The sequence below is a fragment of the Bison bison genome, unplaced genomic scaffold (assembly GCF_000754665.1).
Source record: "Bison bison bison isolate TAMUID 2011002044 unplaced genomic scaffold, Bison_UMD1.0 scf7180017864304, whole genome shotgun sequence".
In the NCBI taxonomy this organism is placed as follows: domain Eukaryota; kingdom Metazoa; phylum Chordata; class Mammalia; order Artiodactyla; family Bovidae; genus Bison; species Bison bison.
This window is the reverse complement of record NW_011494876.1, coordinates 2602650-2627577: the sequence shown is the minus strand read 5'-3', so window position 1 is coordinate 2627577 and position 24928 is coordinate 2602650. Positions and strand designations below refer to the sequence as shown.

The 24928-nt window shown below is 44.3% G+C and overlaps 1 protein-coding gene across 1 annotated transcript in view; it reads right to left on the bottom strand.

Annotated features, from left to right (window-relative positions):
* Positions 1 to 24928, bottom strand: part of PRICKLE2 (prickle homolog 2 (Drosophila)) — a 150164-nt gene that overhangs the window by 48004 nt on the left and 77232 nt on the right. Inside the window, exons 3-6 of the mRNA XM_010851924.1 lie at positions 13137 to 13250; positions 9928 to 10065; positions 6788 to 6991; positions 3312 to 3498 (exon numbers count right to left, since the gene is read on the bottom strand). Coding sequence (XP_010850226.1) covers positions 3312 to 3498; positions 6788 to 6991; positions 9928 to 10065; positions 13137 to 13250 — 643 coding nt within the window. The remainder of the gene's footprint in view (positions 1 to 3311; positions 3499 to 6787; positions 6992 to 9927; positions 10066 to 13136; positions 13251 to 24928) is intronic.

Below are 24928 nucleotides of genomic sequence, written 5' to 3'. Positions count from 1 at the left end.
ACACTTCCCTCACCAGGCTATTGGAGGGAGCAGAGGCAGGCAGAACCCTCTAGTACTCAAGAGTGAGGCCTCAGGACTCAGACAAATACAGGTTCAAACCACAGCTCCACACCATGCCAGCAGGTTATAAAGACTCTGAAACCTATCAGCTTAGTACAGCCGCTGAAGGACTGTGTGACCCTAGGCAAGTGGCTTCTCGTCTCTGGGCCTGCGTCTCCTCCACACTAAAACAGGGATAATAACAGTACTTACTTCTTGGGGCTGCTGTGAGAACTGAGTTAAGATAGAGTCAGTGCTTAGACTCTGCTAACTCTTGGTCTTCTTGTGTGTTCGTGAGGTCTCAACACCTGTCTCTCTTTGCCCTGAGGGCTGCTATCTGGATGCTGTTCAAGAAAGAGCTGAGGCTGGCTAGGTCCTCCCCATCCCCGTCCTCCTCGTCCCGAGAACTGGAGCTGATACCCGGCTGCCCCGGGTCCTCGCAGTGAGCTCCAACTCAGCGTGGCCTCCCCAGCAGCTGCAGCCTCACCCGCTGCCTGTCAGAGGTGTGGGAAGTCCAGTTCCTATGGCCTGTGCTCCACCAGCTGCCTCTCCATGCTCCTGCAAGGGAACACGCCCAGATGCAGCAGTGTGGGCCTAGTTCTGGGAGTGGAGGCCCCGCACAAGGCTGGCTCGCGGTGGGGAGAGCGGAGGATGAGGCGTGTTCCAAAGTGGCCCAGCCAGCATAGGAACGTGGCCCCTGATAAACATCAATGATGTCAGATGGTGCTCTGAACTGCTCCTGAACTCTAAACATCTGGAAAAGGGCTTGGCCGTTCCACATCTAAGCGTTCCTTTTTTATTCCCTCTCTAAGCCCTTTAAGTACTTCTCTGAGGGTGTATATGTCTACCGCTGCTACAGCCTTGGTCTGTTTATAGGACTGTTTACTCTGCTGTGTGCAGGCAAAAGTACCGTTGCCCTGGCAACAGCTGCCTGATGCAGGGTCCGCGCTGCACGGCTGTATAAATAGGGAATATTTGGATAATATGGTCAGAGCAGAGCACCCAGACACTGTGGTATGCATGATACACAGAGCACACCCTTTCTCTGCTGCAGGAAAAGTATGTTTTACAGAAAAGTGGATTTAAGGGAAAAAAATAAATCAGGGACAACATTTTAACTACAGCAGTGATAATACTGCAGGCCACAGTGGTCCCCCTTTCTGATAAAGCATGGATGTCTTTTTATGGGTTTCAGAGGGAAGGAGAAGGGAATGGCAATCAAAGCTAAAGAAGACAGAAAGAGGAGAAAACAGAGGTGTGCATGCCATGGTGACAGATGTATTTTCTCTCTTCCAAGCTGCTGGGCAAAAATTTTAAGTGGCAGTTTCTGGAGAGGCTTTTCAGTCTCACTGAAAAGGGACAGAAGAAACAGAAATACTAACAAGCAGGGGGATGGCTGCTGTATGCAAGGTGTCTGTGCGTTCTGCCCCTCTCATCCAGGCAGGCACCTTCCTGTAGACCCAGAGCCACGGTGAGCGTGCTGGGTCAGCACCTCACACCACCTCTCCTGATCGAGTCCCACCCCCAGCCCCTCGTCCAGATCAAGACCCGCCTTTCCTCGTTGTTCAGTCGCTCAGTCATGTCTGATTCTCTGCAATCTCGTGGACTGCAGCACACCAGGCTTGCCTGTCTTTCACCATCTCTCAGAGTTTGCTCAAACTCAAGTCCATTGAGTTGATGATGCCATCCAACCATCTCATCCTCTAATGCCCTCTTCTCTTCCTGCCCTTAGTCCTTCTCAGAATCAGGTCTTTTCCTTTCCTAGCTCTCAGAATAAAGGGAAGTATGTCTGTTTAACCGCTTTGACTTGTGAGAAACAGAAGCTGGTGGGAACCCGGTTGAGGCATCAGGCTGTAAGAGGTGAAGATTTCAGGGGCTGGGGAAAGGGGGTTTTTCGTGACAGCCCAGCTCCCAGATGGGAATGCTGCTGGACCCAGGTCGGTGTAGCACTGTTCATCCTGGGGCCTGGTAGGGACTTCAGCTCAGAAGGGCTCCATGGAAGCAGGTCTGAGCCCACGGGATGGACCCTCCAGTGACAAAGGACCCCTGAGGATATAGTAGGTGTCTGAAAGCTGTGATTTTAATCAGCACCCAAGCCCTTCAAGTTATGAACTAACTTTTCATCTGACTGCATCACTTCTGATGAACCAGGGAGACAAGGCCACCTCTTTTTGTTCCGGATAAAATCTTTTACGTGAGGTAAAACGGGCTCCCAGACTGATGATCTCCACACCTCCCCACTATAGGTAAGGAGTTGGCAGCCTCCAGGCAGATTTCTTGGAACTGCACAAGCCACAGGAAGATCAGGCTGCTGGTCTCAGAGACATTCATCCACTGCCAACTTCTCTTCTCTTTTTAAAGGGCAGCTCATTCTCAAGGTGCCAGAACAGGCGAGCTGAGTGAAGACGCTCCAGATGCTGCATGATCAGGAATAGTGTTGAAGGGCTGAACGAATCCGTTACTTGAAAAGGGGAAATGATTTTCACCATCTCAAATCTGCCACTTATTTGAGGCGTTTATAGCTTCGGAGCTATTTGAGGTTCTCTCGCTTTGTTTTTTGGCTGGGTCGGATTTTGCTGATTTCTTTCAGGACATGCATGCCAGTTGCCACTTGGTTTCCTTGACTATCTTTTCCTACCAAGAGGACCGTTCTGTTTCCTCCTTCTGCTGATCCCTGAGGTTTTCTGAGGAGGCTGTGGAAGGCAACTGTTTATATTTTCCCCTCCTCTGAGACCTCTCCTCCTCTGCTTGGTAGTTAAGACTGTCCATCATGTAGCCCCGCCTTGGGGGTGGGTCTATGACTCAGTCAGACCAACAGGAACCCCCTATTCATTTCTTTCTAGGGTGGAACAGATGACCTAATGGCCGGCTATAGCATTTCTATTTGGAGGACCTGACTTGGATACTGGAAAAGTCACGATTCCATCCTTTTTAGAGAACAGTGCTTAAGCTGGTATGTATAAGTGTGGGGGTCATTGTTACACCTTGTGAAGGCACCCTGTTGCCAAATGATGCCGACAGAAGGCAAGCTGAGACACAGAGGAAAAAAAAACAAAAAAAAACAGATTCTCTTCAATCCCTTGATCCATCCTTACCTGAAACCAACATCCTCCCTGGCTTCTCCGGTACTATGAACCAAGACATTCCCTTTTGCACTTAAGGGAGTATCAGTTGGATTGCTATTGCTTGCAACCAAAGGGATTCTAACTATACCAGACACAAAGGAGATGCAGTCAGAGTAGGACCAGGATGAGCACCAAGTGCTGCCTCACCTATGTGCTGGGCACAGGTGTCGCAATATTCTGCATACAAGGACTCAAAGCAGTGGCAGCAGTAGGGCCTTCCCTCCTTCATGATGTAGCGCTGGCCACCCAGCACCGTCTCACACTCGAAGCAGCAGAAGTGTTTCATGTGCCAGTGTCGCCCCTCGGCTTCTGTGCATTCATCCGCAAAGATGATCTGCAGAGGGAGAGGCCAAAAGGTCAGTGGGTAAGAAACAGCCATGAGAATACACTGTGAAGGAGGAGAGCTATGAGGGCCCCAGACTAAAATGGTAGGAAAACTGGTCCCACCCACAAGTTATTAAACAGAAGTAGATACGTATATATTTACTCTATACCTATATCAGTTTCCACATGTGGATTTTCCTAAAGCACATTTAAACAGTTTCTGACCTGGCCAGTGATTAATTTAACCACAGTGTATTCAGACAAAGAATAGTCTAACAAAAAGAATATAGAGCAGGACTAACAGCTGACAGCTCATGGACATTTTGGCCATTATCTGTTTAATTTGGATTATATATGGTATCTTTTTTAAATGAGAAACGTCATATAAACACCTGGGATCCCGAGTGTTTTTTGAAAATACAGTATTTGGCAATGTGTGCTACACATTCCTGCATGGCGACAATAAAAGGGGTTGTTGCTTTCAGATGAGTGATGAGTTCTGCAGTTTGTCATATTTTTCACCACTTGCTGTAACCTTAAAATGAGTCACCTTTATTTACGGTAACCGCCTAACCCTCAGAGGTATTTCTGTTTTGAACCATGAGACAGACTTGTTTTCAATTTCAAAGCACAGATTTAAGAACGTACTACAAACTGCAGTAATCAAGGCAGAAATAATCTCAGACATTTATGGCCAAATGACGATTGACAAGGGTGACGAGGACATTCAATGGAGGAAAGAACAGTCTTTTCAATAAACCTGCCTGGTACGACTGAATAACTGCATGCAAAAGAATAAACTGAACCCCTACCTCACACCATATATAAAAGTTAACTCAAAAGGGATCAAAGACCTAAATGTAAAAGCAAAAATATTATAAAATGTCTAGGAGAAAAGTAAAGATGTGAATTTTCAAAAACTCTGTTTCCAGTTAGGCAATGGTTTCTTAGCTACGACACTAAAAGCATAAGCAACAAACGAGACATCGGAAGCTGGATTTCATTGAAATCAAAACTTTCATGCTTCAAAGGACATCATTAAGAAAGTGAAAATATAACTACAGGATGGGAGAAAATACGTGCAAATCACAGATCTAAGTGACTAGACTCCAAAATATATAAACAAGTTTCACAAGGACACAATAAAGAAAATCACCCAACTGAAAAAATATGCAAAAGACTTAACGAGACATTACTCTCCAAAAGAAGATATGCAAATAGCCAACAAACACATGGAAGAAAAGATAAACATATAAGCCATTAAGAAAAATCCAATCAAAATCACCATGTGATGTTATTTCATACCCACTAAGGTGACTATATGGCTTCCCTGGTGGCTCAGAGAGTAAAGAATCTGCTTCAATGTGGGAAACCGGGTTCAATTCCTGGGTTGGGAAGATCCTCTGGAGGAGGGCATGGCAACCCACTCCAGTATTCTTGTCTGGAGAATCCCATGGACAGAGGAGCCTGGTGAGCTACAGTCCATGGAGTCCCAAAGAGTTGGACACGACTGAACGACTAAGCACAGCATAGCACAGGTGAATATAATTTAACAGACAGACAGTAATAACTACTGAGGAGAATGTGAGAAATTGGAATTCTCATTCGTTGATAGCTGCAAATGTAAAATGGTGTAGCTGCTCTGGAAGACAGTTTAGATCCCCTCAAAAAGTTAAACATAGAACTACCATATGGCCCAGCAATTTCACTCCTGGATATAGACTCAAGAGGACAGAAAATATATGCCTACAAAAAAATCTGTATATGAATGTCCACAGCAGCTTTGTTTAAAACAGTCAAAAAGTGGAAACAACTTAAATGCCCACCAATTAATAAATGGCTAAACAAAATGTGATATATACAGTTGCTTATTATTCAGTCATAAAAAGGAAGGTACTGATACACGCTGTAACTCGGGTTAACCACAAAAACATCATGCTAAGTGAATGAAGCCATGCATGGAAGGTCATATGTTGCATTAATCCACTTATACAAAATGTCCAGAATATGCAAATTCATGGAGAGACTAGATGAATAGTTGCCAGGGCTGGGGGCAGGGGGAGAAAGGGGAGTGACTGCTGATGCATCTGGGGTTTCTTTTTGGATGATAAAAATGACCTGGAATTAGGCAGTAGTAATGGTTGTCCAACTTTGTGAATACACTAAAAACCACTGAATTGCACACCTTCAAAGGGTAAATCTTACGCTGTATGAATTAGACCTCAATAAGCAAAAATTTCAAAGTGCTTTAACATCCTACTTCATTTCCTATTAGATAAAGTATTACGAGCACTCGCTTCCAGATGGGGCAACTGAGGCAGGCAGGGAAAGGTGCTGCCTAGAATCACAAACTTGGACCGACTACCTGCTCAGAGCGTCTCTTACGAACATCAGTAGTAGCATGACAATCCGTATTAGTTAAGACCGATAGATTTCCTCCTAGAAGAGTGAGTCTCTGATGGGCAGTTTTTAAGGAAGAAATGCCACGTACCGGTGGCCTCTGGGTGACAAAGTGCAGGGTCGTTTACAGGGTCCCACATAGCCTTACAGGGTCAAGAAAGAACCAAAAGTATATTTTGTACAGGAAGAACCCCCTGCCTAAGACCTTTTCCCCAAATTATTCCTGTAAAATCGGTCAAGCTTAGAACATTCTCCTTTCTGCTCCCAACTTTTATACTAACCCAGGTTTTCTACCTTTCAGCTCTCAGACCACACTTGGGTGTACTTTGGCTGGGAGGAAAGACGAAGTATGAACCTTGGGTCCAGTCTGCTCTCTGACCTGGGTGAGTGTATGGGGCAGAAGGATCCTAATGGAGTAGCCATCTGCCCTGGAATCCTCATCAGGACTTTCATAGATTATGGGAGAATCATATCATGCTACTCATTTTCTTCTCTTCTCATCCTAATCTGTCGCATTGAATCTCAGGAAACCCAAGATTTTAAGATAATTCAGAAATGACACATTATTACTAATGATGACTGCTCCCTTGGATTTGGGCTGAAACTGAAAGCTCCACAACAATCCCTCCCCCTCCCCCTTTTTTAAGAGTTCTGAAATGACCTAGTGCCCTAGAAACTGTTTTCCTATGAGACTGTCAAATTCAGCAAAGCAGGTTACAGTCCTGGACTTTCTAGCAAACAGGGATGGGGCCAGACCCGCCCTCAAAAGCGTTAATAGGAGAGGCTGGAGAGGCCTGCGGTTTTCCTCCATGCAGGAACCACAGGGCAACGTGCTGGCTGAGGTGAAGCCCGGGGTGACAGTGGGGCTGCGCGCCCCAGGGAGCGGAGCCAGCTCTGACCTCGTCGCAGGCTGCGCAGCGCGGCTTCAGGCACTCTGCGTGGTGCCTGCCACAGTAGATCTTCCCATCCTGGTAAAAGTAGATCAAATCCACCAGGAGCTCATTGCAGACGGTGCAGATAAAGCAGGGTGGGTGCCAGCTGACACCGTGGCCGGCACGTGATGCAAACACAGCGATGTCCCCGCCATTGATCTGGCCTCCACACTGCGAGGTGAACAGAAACAGGTCAGTACGAGGAATAGCAGCCCCCAGCTCTCAGCGCCATGAGGAAAAGATACACAACCGCCAGCATCCTTAGCTCGTTACTGAGCACTTACTTTCAAATGAGTTATTGTGCTACCTGCTATAAACACGTGGCAGGCTGGTTTCTCTTGCCCCTCTACTCCCACCATCCCTTCCTAGGGCCTACAATTAAGATGAAGATCATTGTCACTGAGAAAATAAAGAATCACAGAGGTGGGAGAGAAAGGCAAAGTCTGTCAGTGCAGTGACACAGAAGAGCTCTGCTGACAGGAAGCAAACTGAGCGGAGGTCTCATTATCTCTGAGACATTGCAAACTCCCTGCCGGAGGCCCAGCCACGTCAAACGCCTGCAGCAAGAGTGTGGCGTGGGGGAGCGAGAAGGAAGCCTGCAGGGACTCGGGGAGCTGGTGGGGCCTACACTTAGGGTGGCAGGGGAGTGGGTTCATAAAAACATGCCCACCTTTTACCATCTAGGTTTCTCTAGAAGCCTCTCAGGCATGCTTCTGGCCTGCTTCCTCTGATATCTTTGTACACAGTCCCAAATGAAAAGGTACTACTCCTAAGGCCAGACTACGGCAAGGACTTCTTTTTTCTCCCTTTCCTATCTTCTCACTCATTTCCATAGTTCCTTCCCCTGCCCAGAAAGGAGCAAGGTAAAATCCATGATAACCCATGCTTACAGTTGGGCTTAAGATAAAATGAATAGAGTCCGAGGGTCTTGGAGGGAACAATAAAGTGTGAGGCAACAGGTCTGGGGGAGGCTTTCTGCTGATCATGGTATTGGGCTGAGAGTCCAGCCCGACCTGAGAGGCTGACTCTGGGGGCAACGTCTGAAGAGCAGAAAGGCCACCCCTAGACCTTTCCCACACACTGCCGTCAAAAGCACTGAGATGCTTCATAGAAAATGAAGTCCGGGTCTCATGGAGTAGTCTCTGGGAGCTGTTTTATGCAAGTGACCAGACATAAGAAAGACATTACATTACAGAAAGTGATACCCCTGCCTTGTGGGGCAATGTTAGTAGAGCTGAGGTATGCGTATTGTTAGAAGATAAACCAGGGGGCACATTAAAGCTTTCCAGTTTATTTGCTCCAACACTGATTTGAATTGGGTAGCAAGCATCAAACTGAAGGTGGCTGGGACAGAAACCCAGGGAGAGAGTTTTATAGAGAAGTCATGGAAGTAAAAGCAAGGAAAGTATTTCAGTGACTATAGAGATTAAGTGGTCCCCTTATTTGGGAAAGCCCAGCTGGCTGCTTGCAATTGGTTGTTCTTCAGTGTCATTTTCTCAGATTCCGGTACCCTGACTGGTTCAGGTTTTGGTCTGCTGATACAGGCTACCAAGGCAATAGAGCCACCCCAGTCTAATGGCCTCCTTGTTTGATTACTGTAACAATACAGAATCCCATTTCACCCTCACCATGATTCTATGACCTAGGTATTCAATACCCCCATTTTGGAGATGACAAAACTGTTAGGAAAAGTAATAGGGTCAAGGTCGCCTGGCAGACTCATGTGTCAAACGTACATCTTTCTGTCTCCATGCTGTCATCACTATTCTGTGTCACTCTCGACATCTGCCTGTGAAATGCCCAACTTCCCTTTTACTTCAGGTGAGCCCTTCTGGGCTGGTCAAGAAGAACCCACTCAAGCGTGGCAGAGGCTCTGAATGGAGCACACAGAACCTCACATCTTAAACTCTGACCACCTGCATCTCAGGGGTGGGTGTCAAGGATGAGGACCCCTGTTGTCAATTCCGGTGCTTTGGCTCCCCTGTTAAGTAGCATCTCCATTTCATCCACTGAGCCTTCCAAACTTCTCTCTCTGAAATCCCTCCCCAAAAGGGCCCCCCAATAAATGGCATCCCCTCTGTTCACATAGTATGTTGCCTTTTCTTCACCAGTTAAGGTCATGTATCCTCTTGCAATCTGTGCCTGAATGGGTCCCTGAAGTGCTTAAGGAGTTAGATGGGGCCACTCTTTGAGTAGCAGGGTTAAGAAAAGTGCTCAGTACATGACCATCTGCCCCAGAAGGCTTTTGGAGGTCAAGAGGTCGGGGAGGGTGAACCCAGGCAGGCCTGATTCCCACCCTGTTTTCTTAGAAACCCTTCTCCACCATGCCCGGAGCACTCTACAGGAGACTAGAAGAAAAAACAAACCCAAACTCTCAACTAAGTGAGGTCCGAGAAAGAATGTGGGAGGTCCATGCACTTTGCCAAAGAATCTTCAGACCCAAGGAGATGACCATTTACCACCTCTTTAAAGGGCACTGGTCCTAGGATGATCCTGTGAAAGACAGTGGCCATGGTCCAGGCAAACTCCACTTTCTAAAGCACTCATTTTAAAATAATATTCCATCATGTCCTTTCTCTGCTCAAATCCCTCCAGTGGCCCTCTCTCTCCTTCCAGTGTTTGACACAGCTCTCCATTAAACTGGACTTGACCGGTGCATTCTCTTCCTTTGCCCCCCCTGCCCTGCCACAATGGCCAACCTGCTATTCCTGGGCCATAAGAGAAACGCTCCTGCCGCAGCATCTTTGAACGTGCTGTTCTCTCACACCCCGCTTCCCCTGCCATCACATGACTCACTCCCTCAGTTCCTGACTGTCTCTGTGGAGCCTTCCCAGCCACTTCCCTGAAAATTACAGCCACCTCACACTCCCAGCATTAACTCTCTTCCCCACTGCATTTTTTTCCTCTTATTTATTGACATTATTGTCTGACTTCTCTCCTAGGACAGAACTCCTTCCAAGGGCAAGACCAAGCTTTCAAACCTTTTGCTCACAGCTGTATCTCCCAGGCCTATCAAATAGGCTCTCAAGAAAATAAATGCTGAGTGAATGAATCAGGGAAAGGATGCCTGAGTGACCTCCCGAGCACGCCCCAGACCATGCGCTCACCTGTTCACAGATGGCTCCCGTCATGGTGACCGGGAAGGGCCTCACGTTGCCACGGCCCAGGTTTTCACGCTTCCTCTGGTTGCTGAAGAGCTTCAGCTCCCTCTTCTCTTCCTCGTCCAGGGAGTTGCAGTAGCGAACCTGGACAGACACACAGGAAGGTTGGGGGTGGTGGGGTGGTCATCTCTTGCTCCTGAGGATTCCTGAAGCCCTGGCCTCAGACTTTTTTCTTATTAAACACATGTGCACTCTCAGGTGTCCTGGTGGGCACCTGAATACCACCAGGCTTGGGGCTATTTAGGTGAGTGTCTACCCGAGATTGTTGACCATCAAAAGAGCTTCCTAGAGGCTTGAAACTCTGGAGCACAAGTCTCAGGCAGGCCAGTGGCTGGTACCTATTTCTCATGCTCACTGCCCCTCTCTGCTCACCACACTGAGAGCCACGTCATTGGGAGAGCTTTGCTGCTAGTCAACATCTGGGACTTCCTTCTTCTACAAACTGATGTAGATCTTCAAACTGATCATCATACTCTCACTCTCAGATGGTAAAGCATCTACCTGCAATGCAGGAGACCTGGGTTCGATCCCTGGGTTGGGAAGATCCCCTGGAGAAGGAAATGGCAACCCACTCCAGTACTCTTGCCTGGAAAATCCCATGGACGGAGGAACCTTGTAGGCTACAGTCCATGGGGTCGCAAAGAGTCTGCCAGGACTGAGCAACTTCACTTTCACTTTCACTCTCACCTCCATGGGCCCAAGGAAATGATCCCTGACACCAAAGGATGGCTCCAGGCCAACGAGCCAGAACTGTGGTCAACACGCTCATGGCGTTTGTTTCCCAAAATGAGATGGGAACCAAGGCGTGAGACTGAGAATTTGGTTCAGAGCTCTCTGTGTTCTCTCAGGAAGTACTTGCGTGTTTCTCTGTGTGTAGGAGGGAGAGGGCTGCTCACTGGGCTTTGGTTAACAACTTGCATAAGAGAGTTTCCTTCTCGTTCAACACAGAAACTCACAAAAATTAAGGGACAGACATTAAAGATATTCAACTCTGCTATTTCCCATTCTCTCTTTTATTTATGCACACCTTGGGAATTTTGCTGTAATCTTGAACTACTATTTACTTAATACTGTTTTAAAAACTAACTCATTTCTTTTTTTACTTGAATACATTTACTTGAAAAGAAAGTATATTATGACTATAAACAGAAAAGCAATATCACTTGTGAAAAAATAGGGCAGTCATAAAACTAAATACAAGAGTGAAAACAAAACCATACTGTTGGCTTCTAGCTGGTTACTTTTGCTTGTAGGAGAGTCTAAAACGGAGGTTCTCAATGCTGTTACTTAAAAATGGAGATCAGTAGGAGTTGGAGAGGTGTGAGACACCGGCCCACCCAAACTGAAATTTCCCCCATGATCACTCAGCCACAAGGAATGAAATACAGTTAAAAAAGGGAGAGCGTCTCTCATTATGTGGTTAAGTATTATTTACTGCCATGTCCTTGTACCACCCAAAGTCATGGATCTAGACATCTTTGGACACATGGATCTAATCCCACCCTCTGTCTTACTTCAGAATAATCTGAACATCTGGAACATTAACTGAATTGCCTGGATGATTTGTCCTACAGATGGTCAAAGGGCAACCTTTGAACTAGGACTAGTTGAAAACCACTGCAGCTGTATACATCAAAACTGTCTAACCTATATGAAAAAGGGCATGATCAACTATTTACTTTAGAATCACCCTTTGTCCTTTAAGAGGCCATGTCGAATGGACAAATCTGTCCATTGGGTCATGTGTAAGCAATTTTCACCAGTAGGAAGGAAAAATTTGAAGGGTCTATTTTCATGAAATCACAGTCAACCATAAACAGAAATAACAATGAAAAAACAGAAAGGAGCAGGTAAGAGCAGACCACGTTCCTCTATCAAGTAAAAAAAAAAAAAAAAGAGTCTTCATGTGGAGAATGTACTGCCATGATCTGAATAACCCAGAGAATACGATTACACCACTGACAATTTATGGACATGCTTTGAAACACAGGCACACCCCTCCTGCTTGTAAAAACTGGCATTTTCACTTTCAAATTAGTTACCTGGGCATCAGGTTACAATGCTTGCTTTCCTCTTTAAAGGAGAAAGCATTATTTAAATGTTTCATGAAGTCTGAAATAAACAACAGGAAGGGGAATTGTGACTCCCTTTCTAGAGAGTTGCTTCAGTTTTTAAGCTTTTGCTCTGCTTATTCAAATTAATTTTTGAGGCTCCTGGTTTATTCCTTTTATTCAAATGTGGGAAGATAAAGACTAAAAAACCACACACTTATTTCCTCAGGGACTGAGCTCGTGGGTGGGGGCAGCTGGTAAAAAGCTGGGTCCAGCTCTCTAAAGGAGTTTTAAATTTCTCCTTTTACCTTGAAATTATGGCTTTCTTTAAAACACAATTAGAGTTAAGTAGACAACTGGATTCTATAGGATCACTACTTTTAAAAACCAGATACTTGAACATTAATTTCTACTTTGCAAACCTAAACCTCCCAAGCATGATGACTTTTTAAAAACACATACACAAATTTCCTTTTAGGATCAAATTTGACTTCAAAGATGATAAATGCCTGCTTAGAGTGCCCTTGTCTGGGTTCAGAAAAAAAGACAATCTGCAAGTCATACTTTCAGGAGTAAAAAGGATAACCTTGGCAAGCTGGATTGGAAATAACAAAAACACAGATGTTCACAGCTGCAAATCTGGACACGTCACTTCTACAGCAGTGTAACATGGAAAACCTCCACACTCATTTACTAAGAAAAGATGCTGAAAATCAAAGAGAGTCACAAAGTTTGTGCTGGGCTTGAACTGCCCAGGGAATCTCATTCATCTAACATGCTCAGGAAACTGGCATCGCCTACTCTTCAACTAAGAAAACCTGGACTTGAACTTTTAAAGTTCAGTGCTCTCTGCCCCCAGTAGTTAGTATAGTACCAGGCACAGAGGCAAATCAACCCCACAGTAAGATTCTGCTTTTCAGTAACCCTCTCCAGAAGATGTCTGACAGCTTCTTTTACCTCTAATTAAGGAAACTAAAATCTAAAATTAACTGCCCGAGTTTTTCCTCGGGGATCTCACTGACCACAGCATTCTGATGACGAAAAAGTTAATAATTCGCTGAAAGTTCTAAGCAAAGGCTTCTGAAGGCCCCTCTAGCCCCTTACCTCATTGTCATGCGGTGGCAGCTGGTGTAATAGTTGCTTGATTCGAAGTTTCTCTCCAGGACTGTTGACATAGGGGACTTTCTCTTCTGGCAGACAGCTGTAGTACTGGTGAACCTGAAGGGTGGGAAAGCACATGGGTAACTCACCCATTCCTCAAACCACCTGCCCATTCCCACATCCTGGGGAGATGGTTCCCACAGCAAGACTCAATCTGCTTCCCACTGTCTCCACCCTTCGTGAAACTCCATAGCCTAGGAGTTTCTCGTTGCAAGCAGAGACATTTATTCTTGAAGAAAGAGTCCCGCGGATCTCCCATGTCTTGGGGCTTTTCCTCTCTTTGTAAGGGAGAAACAAACCCGTCAAACTTTCCTAGAAAAAGAGATTTAGGCAAACATGCTGATGACCCCAGGGGCCAGGGCTTTCTCAGCAGGCTCCCCTGAGAGCTGACTTTACCATTTTCTCTGTGTGTCTCCGGCATGTAACCTGCCCTCCCAGCCAAAAGGATGTGTCAGTGCCTGTCTCGGCGCTGGAGTCTTTGGCACTTGGAGGACTCTTCGGTCCCTCAGCCTCCTCCTACACTAAAAACCCTCTAGGTTCCAGCTTTTCCTGAGGACCGGCCAGAAGATCGGGTCTGTTAAAAAGTCACTGAGTCTGGGATACAGAACATGTAATTAAAGACCATCATCAATTTTTTTTTTTTTTTTTTACTACATGTTAGAATGCTCCTGTTTACAGCTGTTAGGATATATTCTTTCAGTCTCTGAGGCTCATTCAACCCTAACAATGACTTGGGAAAGCACTAAACATCTAATTTTGCCTGAAAAAGGAAACAGACATTCTACCATCCAGTTGCATGCAAGCTAGGAGAAAAAACTGGCCAAACAGAAGGTATGCTTTATATACGAGAGATTAAAAAAAAAATTACCACAAGCTCAGATGATATCATGGAAAATACTTTTCAACTATCTCTAAGCATTATGACCAGCTCTTGTGAAACAAGGCATTCATTCAACAAAACAGAGAAGACAGAAGACGTGAGGCCCTAAATTCACTGTATTTGTTACACTCCTCAACCATGGTCACATTCCCTGGAGTTTAGGGAGCCTTGGATATGACTATATGTTTTAGGAATGCTGGGGTGAAGAGTTATGAAAGCTCTGTCTACTTTGATCTCCAGAAATGAAATCGTAAGTGTTAGAAGAGAGAGGAAGAAGGCTTTATGATGACAAAGCCTTAAACAAAATGTGAAAGTCATTCTTATTTTTGTAACAAATGATCGTAACCATTCACCATCATGTGCATAGCAGCCTCTTAATCAAATCCCAAAGGCAAACATAAGCAGATTTCTTGTCCTAGACTAGCTGACTTTTGGAACCCAGGGCCTCCAACCCCTCCCTATAGACACTGGTAGGGAGCCAGGGCCTGGAATTCAGGTTTTGAAGGCAGCCCACAGATTACCGGCACTCTCTGAGAAGACATGTGAGCCCAGATCATGAGTTAGCTTGGGATTAGAAGCTGGTGATGAGCCCATCACAGACTGGCACAGCATTGTGTGCGCAGAAGAACTGCAGCCCACATGCTCACCTGCAAGGGCCACAGATAAATAAGCAGTTATACTGGGGAATGGGTTTTGCCTCCCAGGTCAAAAAATGACGGGTGGAAAGGCCTTGTGGCATCATCACTTTGTCATTCTCACAACTCCCATGATAGTTACAGAACATTAGGGGTAAATACTAATATAACATGAATCACTGTATGGATAAGCAATGAAGTCCTACTGGATAGCACAGGGAAATACATCCTGTGATAAACTGTCATCAAAAAGACTACAGAAAGAATGTATACATATATAGAACTGAAGGAAGACCAGTTTTACGCAACACCATATATCAACCATACTTCAATAAAAAATTTTTTTTAATGCATCATACTGTGGATGCATAATCATGAAGAGTCTAATGTGAGCTCCACTGACCTTCCTGGCAATCATCCCTTATCACTCACACAGCCCTGTCTCCACTGCCCAGAGCTGTCATCTTCTGAACTGGTGCCTTGAATAAGCCCTGTCCGCTACTGTCCAAGGCTGACCCAGGCTGGAGTCTTCCCCGTATCTTCTGCAGCCATGGCCAAGTAGATCTGAACCCTGCAGTCCTGGCTCTGTCCTTACCCATTCCCGTGTTTCTGAGAAGGTTAAAACCTCTCAGAATCCTTATCACATGATTGTGGCAATTAAATGAGAGTGGAGGCAAAGTATTTAGCCAGCAATAACAATAAATAATAAGAATACACAGCAGTAAGTATATCATCCAGCCTGGTATGCTTCAAATGGGACAATCCAGATTTTCGTGGCCTCCCTTCCATTTTAAGAGGTAGGCTACACCGCTGGCTTGTAGAGTGAGACCAAATCTGTGAAGCTCCCACTTGCAATGGGTCTAAGAAAGAAGGTTGCGAGGAATAAAATGCTATTTAAGCTAGTTTGGTTTCAGGGAGAAGAAAGCTAACTTATTAAAAAGATGTAGTGTTTTCTCAAAAACCCTATGAGGAAATGGAAACTTCCAATGGAAAATGACTGGAAAGGGATTTCCCATCTCTCTAAGGCTGGTGTTTTTTGCTCTATTCTTTCCTCTCAGCAGATCCCCCACACGACTGGGAGTTGACACAACCTCAGCTCAGGAGTCCACCTTAGACTGATGAGTCTTGCTCAATTCCAGTTCCTTATGGAAGGCTCTTGGGTGAGAACACACCTGCAGGCTGGATTGGAGAAGTTTCAGGCTGTTTTAAGTGCTGCATACATGCTAAGTCGCCTCACTTGTGTCCGACTCTTTGTGACTCCATGGACTGTAGCCCACCAGGCTCCTCTGTCCATGGAATTCTCCAGGCAAGAATACTGGAGTGGGTTGCCATGCCCTCCTCCAGGGGATCTTCCTGACCCAAGGACTGAGCCTGGGTCTCTTAAGTTTTCTGCAATTTGCAGGAGGGTTCTTTACCTACCAGAGCGCCACCTACTGGAGGATAAAAAAGTCCCAACACATGACTGGGCTAAGGGGGAGGAAGTGATGGAGAGCTCTAGAGATATTTAGCTGGTAAATAAATACTTCAGTCCTCGGAGGTCCACCCTAAAGACTGAATTCTTAGGTCTGCAGAGGCAGTGACTCTTTTGGAACATCCTTCCTGGCTGGATATCTTGTGTTTCCTTTTATAATTTAAGTCTACTGATCACCACCACTGAAATGTATCTTTTCTATCAGTATTCCAGTAATTCCTTGAATACAAAGTGTTTTAAAATAATTTCTCTCAAGGCTAGCAATAATTTGGTGGATGACTTCAAATAATAGTTGGAGGAAGACTTAAAAGCTTCAACTCTTTGCCACCCCCTCTACCCTACGGACTGTAACCCACCAGGCTCCTCTGTCCATGGGATTCTCCAGACAAAAATAAAAGAGCTTATTTAGTAAGACGCTCCATTATTAAACCAAAGCAGCTAACAACGTACCAAATCACTCCCATATTACACGGTGGGTAATCTGGCTTGCTCTGAGGGAGGAGAGTGAGTCGGTGCTTCACCACTTTCAAGGCTCTTCAAAGCCTGTTCAAGTCCAGGAGGAAAAATAATCACTTTGTGCTGCCTTCTGTGTCTCTTCCTTGTGTTTAGGAGCTGGACTCTGCAAGCTCTTCACTGAGTAAAGGGAATTAGCAGACAGATGGGAAGGAGGGAGGAATGGCTTCCTTTCCCCATCTGTCTCTGGCTGAACATGGAAATGCTGCATGCATGGAAATGCTCTGGCATCTTCCATAATAAAACTACTGTATAGCTCAAAACAAACACCAATCATACCAATGGGAAGGGGAAAATATTTAATATACTTTCTGGCACTACAAAAATTAAATTTGGCACCACCCCTGAAAACCCTGCAGATTGCTCATTTTAGCCCAAACATGTTTCTCTTGTTAATTTTTACAAGTAAATAATCAAATCCAATAGAATTTTGTCAATGATGATCACTACCAAACCATTATCCGACAGGTTGATGATGTGATTTTTCCTCCTGTGCATACTCAGTGTATTTCTCCAAAAGCAGCTCTGTGGCATGTGCTTGGGACTTCACTCCGGTTACAGATCCTTGGGTAGAGGTGCCCTATGACTGTGACCTGGGTGTAGCCATACGAGGTACATTTCCTCCAAACAAAAGCATGCTGAACACAATACACTGGTTTAGGAAAACGAAATAGCTGAAGGCCTTTATTTAAACATGTTACTCTCAACAGTGAGATTTGGCAATAACTGCAGTCTGTGTCAAGACGGACTGTCAGAGCTTTATTTCGTGTGTGCAAATAAAGTCGATGAAGCAAGAGCTTGTGCAGTTGGGAAGACTGGGTTTTTCAGAAGGAGCTGCACATTTGATAGCATCTCTGCTGGAGCAGAGATGGAAGCCAAAAAGTCAGTGACTACTCGTTGGAGAGAAAAGTGCTTTACGCAGGAACAGTGGTTCTCAAATTGTAGCTTCCACCACAACCACATGGAAGGCTTGTTAAAATACCCATCTCTAATCCAGAGGACCTGGGGGTTGGGGGTGATCATTTGCATTTCTAACCACCTCTGGGGATGCCCCTGCTATTGGTTCAGGGAGCCTATTTTAAGAATTTGAGAGTTACTCATGTGCTTTCCTTCAACAGCCAACCCATGAGATTACCAGATATCCCAGGAGACCCAGAGGAGGCAAATGAAGTTATATGCTCTCACTCAATTTTGTAAGTGTCTCCCTCTCTATAGCACTTAAAAACGAGTTCATCAGCTCTGGCGAGAATGAGGAATTCTAAAGGCAAAGTGCTCAAAATTTGAGGGGTACATTTCCATATCAAAAGCATCCCTTTTTCTTAGACTGAGATCCCAACAAGAAGTCAGAATTTGGGGGTTGATTTGAAAATCAATTGTCCTTCACTGTCTCAATAAAGGAACGGATCAAACAATGGATTTTTTAATTGAGTGGCTCTTATGCCCCTAAGTATTTTTATATGTGAACGTTCTCCACATCCATTTTCTATTCTTCCTTAATTAGAATACCATTATTTTACTTACAGCATCAATATACTCAGCTCAGAAAAACAATTCTATACCTCTGAAGGAACAACATGTGGCCATGTGAATAAATTCTGGCCCATGACACGTAAAGATGTGACTTCTGGGAGAGCTCTTTTAAAGGAGGTAAAGTAGTTGACGAAAGCCCCTTTTGCCCATTTCCCCTTCTTCCGGTTTTCTGGCTGGAACGTACAAATGATGGCTGGGGGCTCAGCAGCCATCTTGCACCATGAAGCAACTTTAAGAGTGAAAGTTTCTGAATAAACCACAGAGCCATCATACACCATCACTGGGTTGCCTGTTACTGAACTTCTCCAACCAGTGAGAGAAATAAACTAGATCTTTATTTAGATTTCAGTTTGGAAGTGAGTGTAATTCCCAAATGATATAGCAACAATTCTCAAGCATACACATACTACAGAATCATTTGAGGTCCTATTGAACATTATTCCCATTTTTATCCTTCTGGATCTCACAAAGAACCCAGAAACCTGCATTCTTTTTAAGTTAATTTATTTTTTATTGAAGGATAATTGCTTTACAGAATTTTGCTGTTTTCTGTCAAACCTCAACATAAATCAGCTGTAGGTATATATATATCCCTCCCTTTTGAAACTTAATAAAAATCTCATACCGAACATGGAGAAACACTGCTTTAAGGGGAAAGCAAATGTGATTTTACAAGGCAAAGGTAAAAACTCACAGAGTGTAATCACCAATGTGCGTTGACACATTTGGAAGGTTTTATAAAAGCCCGTCTTAACCCAGAGACTGCCCAGAAGATTGGGCCTTTATTTCACATTCTATCTGTCTCACAGTTTGAGAAGCTTAGAACCCTGGTTCATCTACCTCAATCCGGGAAGGCAATATCAACCATATGCCTGAGGTCTCAGAGGCAGGTGCTACAGAGAAGGGAGAGATGCATGTGAACACGGTGGGTTTTATGAAAAGTGCACACGAGTTCCCAAACGGGGACCTGGAGGATAATCAGATAGCATTACAGCTATGAGCATGGGGTGATGGGCTGCTTCTGAGGGCCTGTTTGTTCATTTGGCATCTCCCTTGCCAGAATTTCATTACCCAAGCAATAGGAGAGAAGTGTTGTTAAGTGGCGTCGAAGAGGTAAAATCGTACCAAGTTCGGCTCCTTGCCTTTTCTCCTGGAGATGCACATTATAATTGTAATTGGTTTACTCAGGAAGCAATCCAGGAAATAACAGTCTAAAACCTAATGCCTAAACAATGTATGCATCAGGCTTAAGCTCCCATAGGATTAGGATCAAAAAAATCAAGGCAAAAAAAGCTCATTTGGGATGTTAGCAAAGAAAAAGATTTCAAAGACCTCTGCTTTTGTTTTGTTCACACCTGATGCCTGATTCAATAGCAAATCATATCAGATTTACGTTCAAAACATCCCCCAAATCCAGTCACTGTCCCCCACCCCTTCACAACCAGTCCTGCCTTGACTGAGTGCTCACAAGAATCACTGCCACGGCTGCTTGTGCACCTGGCTTTCACCTTTGTGCCCTTGTAGGTGATTACTCGGTAAGAACAATCTCATCTGAATGTACCCCAGGTCCCATTGCTGTTCTCAAAACCCTTCGTGACTTCCTATCCCGCTCTGATTCAAAGCCACAGTCCTCACGACAGGCTCACGATCTTGCCTCCTGAAGAGGTGGCTGATCCCATCCCTTAATACATTCTTCCTGTTCAGTCCTGCTCACGATGGCCTCCATGTTACCCTTCTCACCTCACGGCCCCTGCACTAGCCATTCTCTGCTGGGAACATTCTTCCTCCAGATATTTACAAGATGCTTGTCCTCGCTTCTTGTGTCTTTGCTCAAAAGTCACCTTATAAGAGAGGTCTTCCCTGACCCAATGAACCAGGGCCCTGACCTCTTACTCTTTAGACCAGTGCTTCTCAACTGGGCCTTACACTGACCCTCAAGGGATATCTGGCAATGTCTGAACGTTGTCACAACTGGTGTGTGTGAGTGTGCATGTGTATATTTGTGTGTGTGTGTGTGTGTGCTATTTACATATGAGTCAAGGCCAGGGAAGCCATTAAACCTCCTACAGTGCATAGTGTGGTTTCCAAAGTAAAGAATGATCTGGATCAAAATGTCACTAGTGTTGAAAATGATAAACCTTTACTCTGCTTCCCCCCAGAGAAATTTACCAGCTGCTGATACATAATCTACCTGTTCACTATCTCTCTCTTCCCTCTAGAATATGAATGCCTGGGGTTTTGTTCACTCTCAGAAGAAGGTGTTGCACACAGTAGGTGCTCAACAAACGTTTGGAGAATCAATGCATGCTGTGTTCAGATCTCATCTCTGCCTTTCTGGTTTATCAGTGGATGTGGATGGGGCATGCAGCAACAGGATATACAGGTGAGGCTTCAGGATGAATCAGAGCACTTACTTTTTCACCAAATGTAACTGATGGCAAGACGCTAAGAGAAGGCTAACTAAAATGACTTGTTGATGTACTACTTCTTTAAGAGGAGGGGACAAAAGCAACACCCTTTTTGATTTGAAGCCAGAGAATTTCTTTTAAGTTGAGTCAACTCTGTTCAAAGAAACTGAAGACAATAATCACGTTACAATCGAGGCAGGTACTGTGATTCAGAACCAGGTGAGCTGCTCTGAGGCTAATGCCTGTCTGCTCTCACATGCTCGCTCTCTATCCAACCCTTTCAGTTAACAAAAATTTTATTTAGAATATTAAACTTCAGTGTTTAGTTAGAAAATACTTTCCATTTAGTTTGGAGTGCTATCTGACAGTTGTTTATTTTACCCTGTCTTAAAGAAGAGGTGTCAGAAATGGAAGAACTTGGAGTCTTAATACTCCCCCTTGAAGCCGCAATTTCAAGACCCCTTTATCCCCAGCACACATGCACTTTGCAGAATGTCCACACATTTGCATACACGCCCTAGGCAAAATTTACAAACAGCTGCTTACTTTTTTTGGATAACAGTCTTAATACTGCCTTGAGACATGCTCTACACATACGTATGTATAAAACAGCAGCGGAGGTGTTTCCTAGAGTGGCTGGGTGTCTGGACTCTGGAGTCACATTCTTTGGGTCTGAAAAATGTTTTGAACACTTTTCATCGGTGTATTATTAGGCAATTAAAAAAAAAATCTCTTATAGACTCAATGTCTCTCTCTGTGAAATGGGAACAATCATATTTACTCCGAAACTGCTGTGAGGCTCAAATGATGCACAGGCATGCAGCACTTCAGTGAGTTTGCTATACTATGCTCTGCAGATACGCTGTTTTACAGACTGAAGGCTTGTGGCAATCCTGTGACAAGCAAGTGCAGTGGTGCCATTTGTGCAATAGGCTTCTCTCACTCTGTGTCAATATTCTGGTAATTCTCCCAATATTTCAAACTTTTTCACTGTCATTATGCTAGTTATAACAATCTTTGATCAGTGATTTTTTTTTCCCAAGAAAGCAAATTGAAGATTTACTAAGTGAGAGTATGCTCTTGGGGGAGATGTGATTGGTTACTATTGTAATTGTTTGGGGACACCATGAAATGTGCCCATTTGTCAAACTTAATAAATGCTGCATGTGTTCTGACTGTTTTACTAAACAACAATTCCCCCTTCTCTCTCTTCCTGCTTGGGGTCCCTATTTCCTGAAAGACAACAATAACAATACCGACATTAGCCCAGTTAATAACCCAACAATGGCCTCTAAGTGTTCAAGTGAAAGAAAGAGTTGCACATCGCTCACCTTAAATCAAAAGCTAGAAATAACTAAGCTTTGTGCAAAAGGTATGTCGAAAGCTGAGACAGCCTGACAGCTAAGCCTCTTGCTCCAAATAGGGAAACTGTGAATGTGAAGAGAAAGTTCTTAAAGGAAATTAAAAGTGCTGCTCCAGTGAACACACAAGTGATAAGAAAGCAAAACAGAGTTATGGCTGATATGTTGGAAGTGTCAGTGGTCTGGACAGAAGGTCAAACCAGCCACAAGATTCCCTTAAGCCGAAACCTAATCTAGATTGAGGCCCTAACTCTCTTCTAGTCTATGAAGGCTGAGAGGTGAGAAAGCTGCAGAAGAAAAATTTGAAGCTTTGGTTCATGAGGTTTCAGGAAAGAAGTCTTTTCCATAAATAAAAGTACAAGGTGCTACAGCAAGTTATACAGAAGATCTGGCTAGGATAATGCATGAATATGGCTGCACTAAACACCAGATTTTCAGTGTAGACACAACAGCCATATATTGGAAGAAGATGCCGTCAAGGACTTTCATAGCTGGAGAGGAGAAGTCAATACCTGGATTCAAAGCTTCAAAGGACAGGCTGACTCTCTTGTTAAGGGCTAAAGTAGCTGGTGACTTACACTGAAGCCAATGTTCATTTACCATTCTAAAACCCCAGGGCCCTTAAGAATTACACTGAATCTACTCTGTGCTCTGTAAAGGGAACAATAAAGCCTAGATGACAGCACATCTGTTTACAACACGATTTACTGAATATTTTAAGCCACCGTTGAGACCTACTGCTCAGAAAAAAAGATTCCTTTTGAAGTATTCCTGATCACTGACAGTGCAGCTGGTCATCCTAGAGCTCTGATGGAGTTGTTCATCTTGTTTTCATGCCTGCTAGCACAGCACGCATTCTGAAGCCCATAGATCAAGGAGTCATTTTGACTTGCAGCTCTTACTATTTAAGGAAAATATTTCTTAAGGGTATAGCTGCCATCAAAGTGATTCCTCTGATGGATCTGGGCAAAGTCCACTGAAAACCTCTGGAAAGGATTCATCATTTTATATGCCAGTAAGAACATTCATGATTCATGAGGACACAAAATATCAACATTCACAGGAGTTTGGAAGAAGGACCAACCTAGACAGCATATTAAAAAGCAGAGACATTACTTTGCCAACAAAGGTCCATCTAGTCAAGGCTGTGGTTTTTCCAGTAGTCATGTATGACTGTGAGAGTTGTACTATAAAGAAAGCTGAGTGCCAAAGAATTGATGCTTTTGAACTGTGCTGTTGGAGAAGACTCTTGAGAGTCCCTTGGACTGCAAGGAGATCCAAAGGCAATCAGTCCTGAATACTCTTTGGAAGGACTGATGCTGAAGCTAAAGCTCCAATACTTTGGCCACCTGATGCAAAGAACTGACTCACTGAAAAAGACCCTGATGCTGGGAAAGATTGAAGGCACGAGGAGAAGGGGATGACAGAGAAGAACATGGTTGGACAGCATCACCCACTGAATGGACATGACTTTGGGCAAGCTTTGGGAGTTGGTGATGAACAGGGAATCCTGGCATGCTGCAGTTCATGGGGTTTCAAAGAGTCAGACATGACTGTGCAACTGAACTGAATTCCAACCCTCATGGATGACTTCAAGGGGTTCAGGACTTCAGTGGGGGAAGTAACTGCAGATGTGGTAGGTACAGCAAGAGAACTACACTCAGAAGTGGAGTCTGAAGATGTGACTGAGTTGCTGCAATCTCAGAATAAAACTTTAACAGATAAATCCCTTGCTTCTTACAGATGAGCAAAGAAAGTAGCTTTTTGAGATACAATCTACCCCTCTGAAAATGCTAAAGACTGTTGAAATGACAGCAAGGGGGTTAGAATATTACATCAACTTAGTTGATAAAACCCTGGTGGGTTTTGAGAAGAATGACTCCAGTTTTGAAAGGAGTTCTACTGTGGGGAAAATGCCATCAAATAGCATTGTCTGTTATAGAGAAATCATTTGTGAAAGGAAGAGTCAACCCATGCTTCATAGCTGTTTCATTTTAAGAAATTGCCCAAGCCACCTCAACTTCAACAGCCACCAACCCAATCAGTCAGCAGCCATAAAATCAAGGCAAGACCCTCCCTCCACCAGCAAAAAGATGACAGCTTGCTGAAAGCTCAGATGATGGTTAGCATTTTTAAGCACTAAAGTGTTTTGTAAGTAAGGTATGAACATTTTTAGATATAATGCTGTTCCACAATTAATAGTATAAATACAATTTTTACATGTGCTGAGAAACCACAAAATTAATGACTTTATTGCAACACTTACTTTCCTGTGGTGGTTTGGAACTGAAACCGGAAATCTCTGAGGTAGGCCAGTAATGCAAGTAGCCAAAAGCCAGGCACACAATGAAGGATCTGTACTTCTTAGCTTTGAAGCAATCTAATCCATAAGTCATAATGTCTGTATTACAGACTAAACTGTGCCTTCCCCCTCTCTGTTCACATGCTGAAACCATAAGCCCCAATGTAACTGTATCTGGAGAAAGAGCCTTTCAGGAGGTATTTAGGTTAAAAGAGGTGACAAGATTGGGGCTGTAATCAGAAAAGACTGATATCCATGAAAACTGAGGAAGAGACTCGGAGCACCCATGCACAGAGAAAAGGCCTGTGAAGACAGAGCAAGAAGGTGGCCAAACGCAAGCCAAGAAAAGTCTCACCAGAAACCAACCCTGCTAACACCTTGATCTTGGACATCCAGCATCCCAAACTGTGAAGAAATAAATTACTCGGTTAAGGCAGCCTGAGCAGACTAATAGTCTACTACATGCAAGGAACTTTGAGGGATTTGTATGGAAAGGACACATATACAAATAAGAAACTACTCCTGGTTGAAGGAGGTTATATTTTGTTGAAGTGTGTAAGACAAATGTGTCCCAGGCGGCACTAGTGGTAAAGAATATGCTTGCCAATGCAGGAAATGCAAGGGAGATGGGTTCA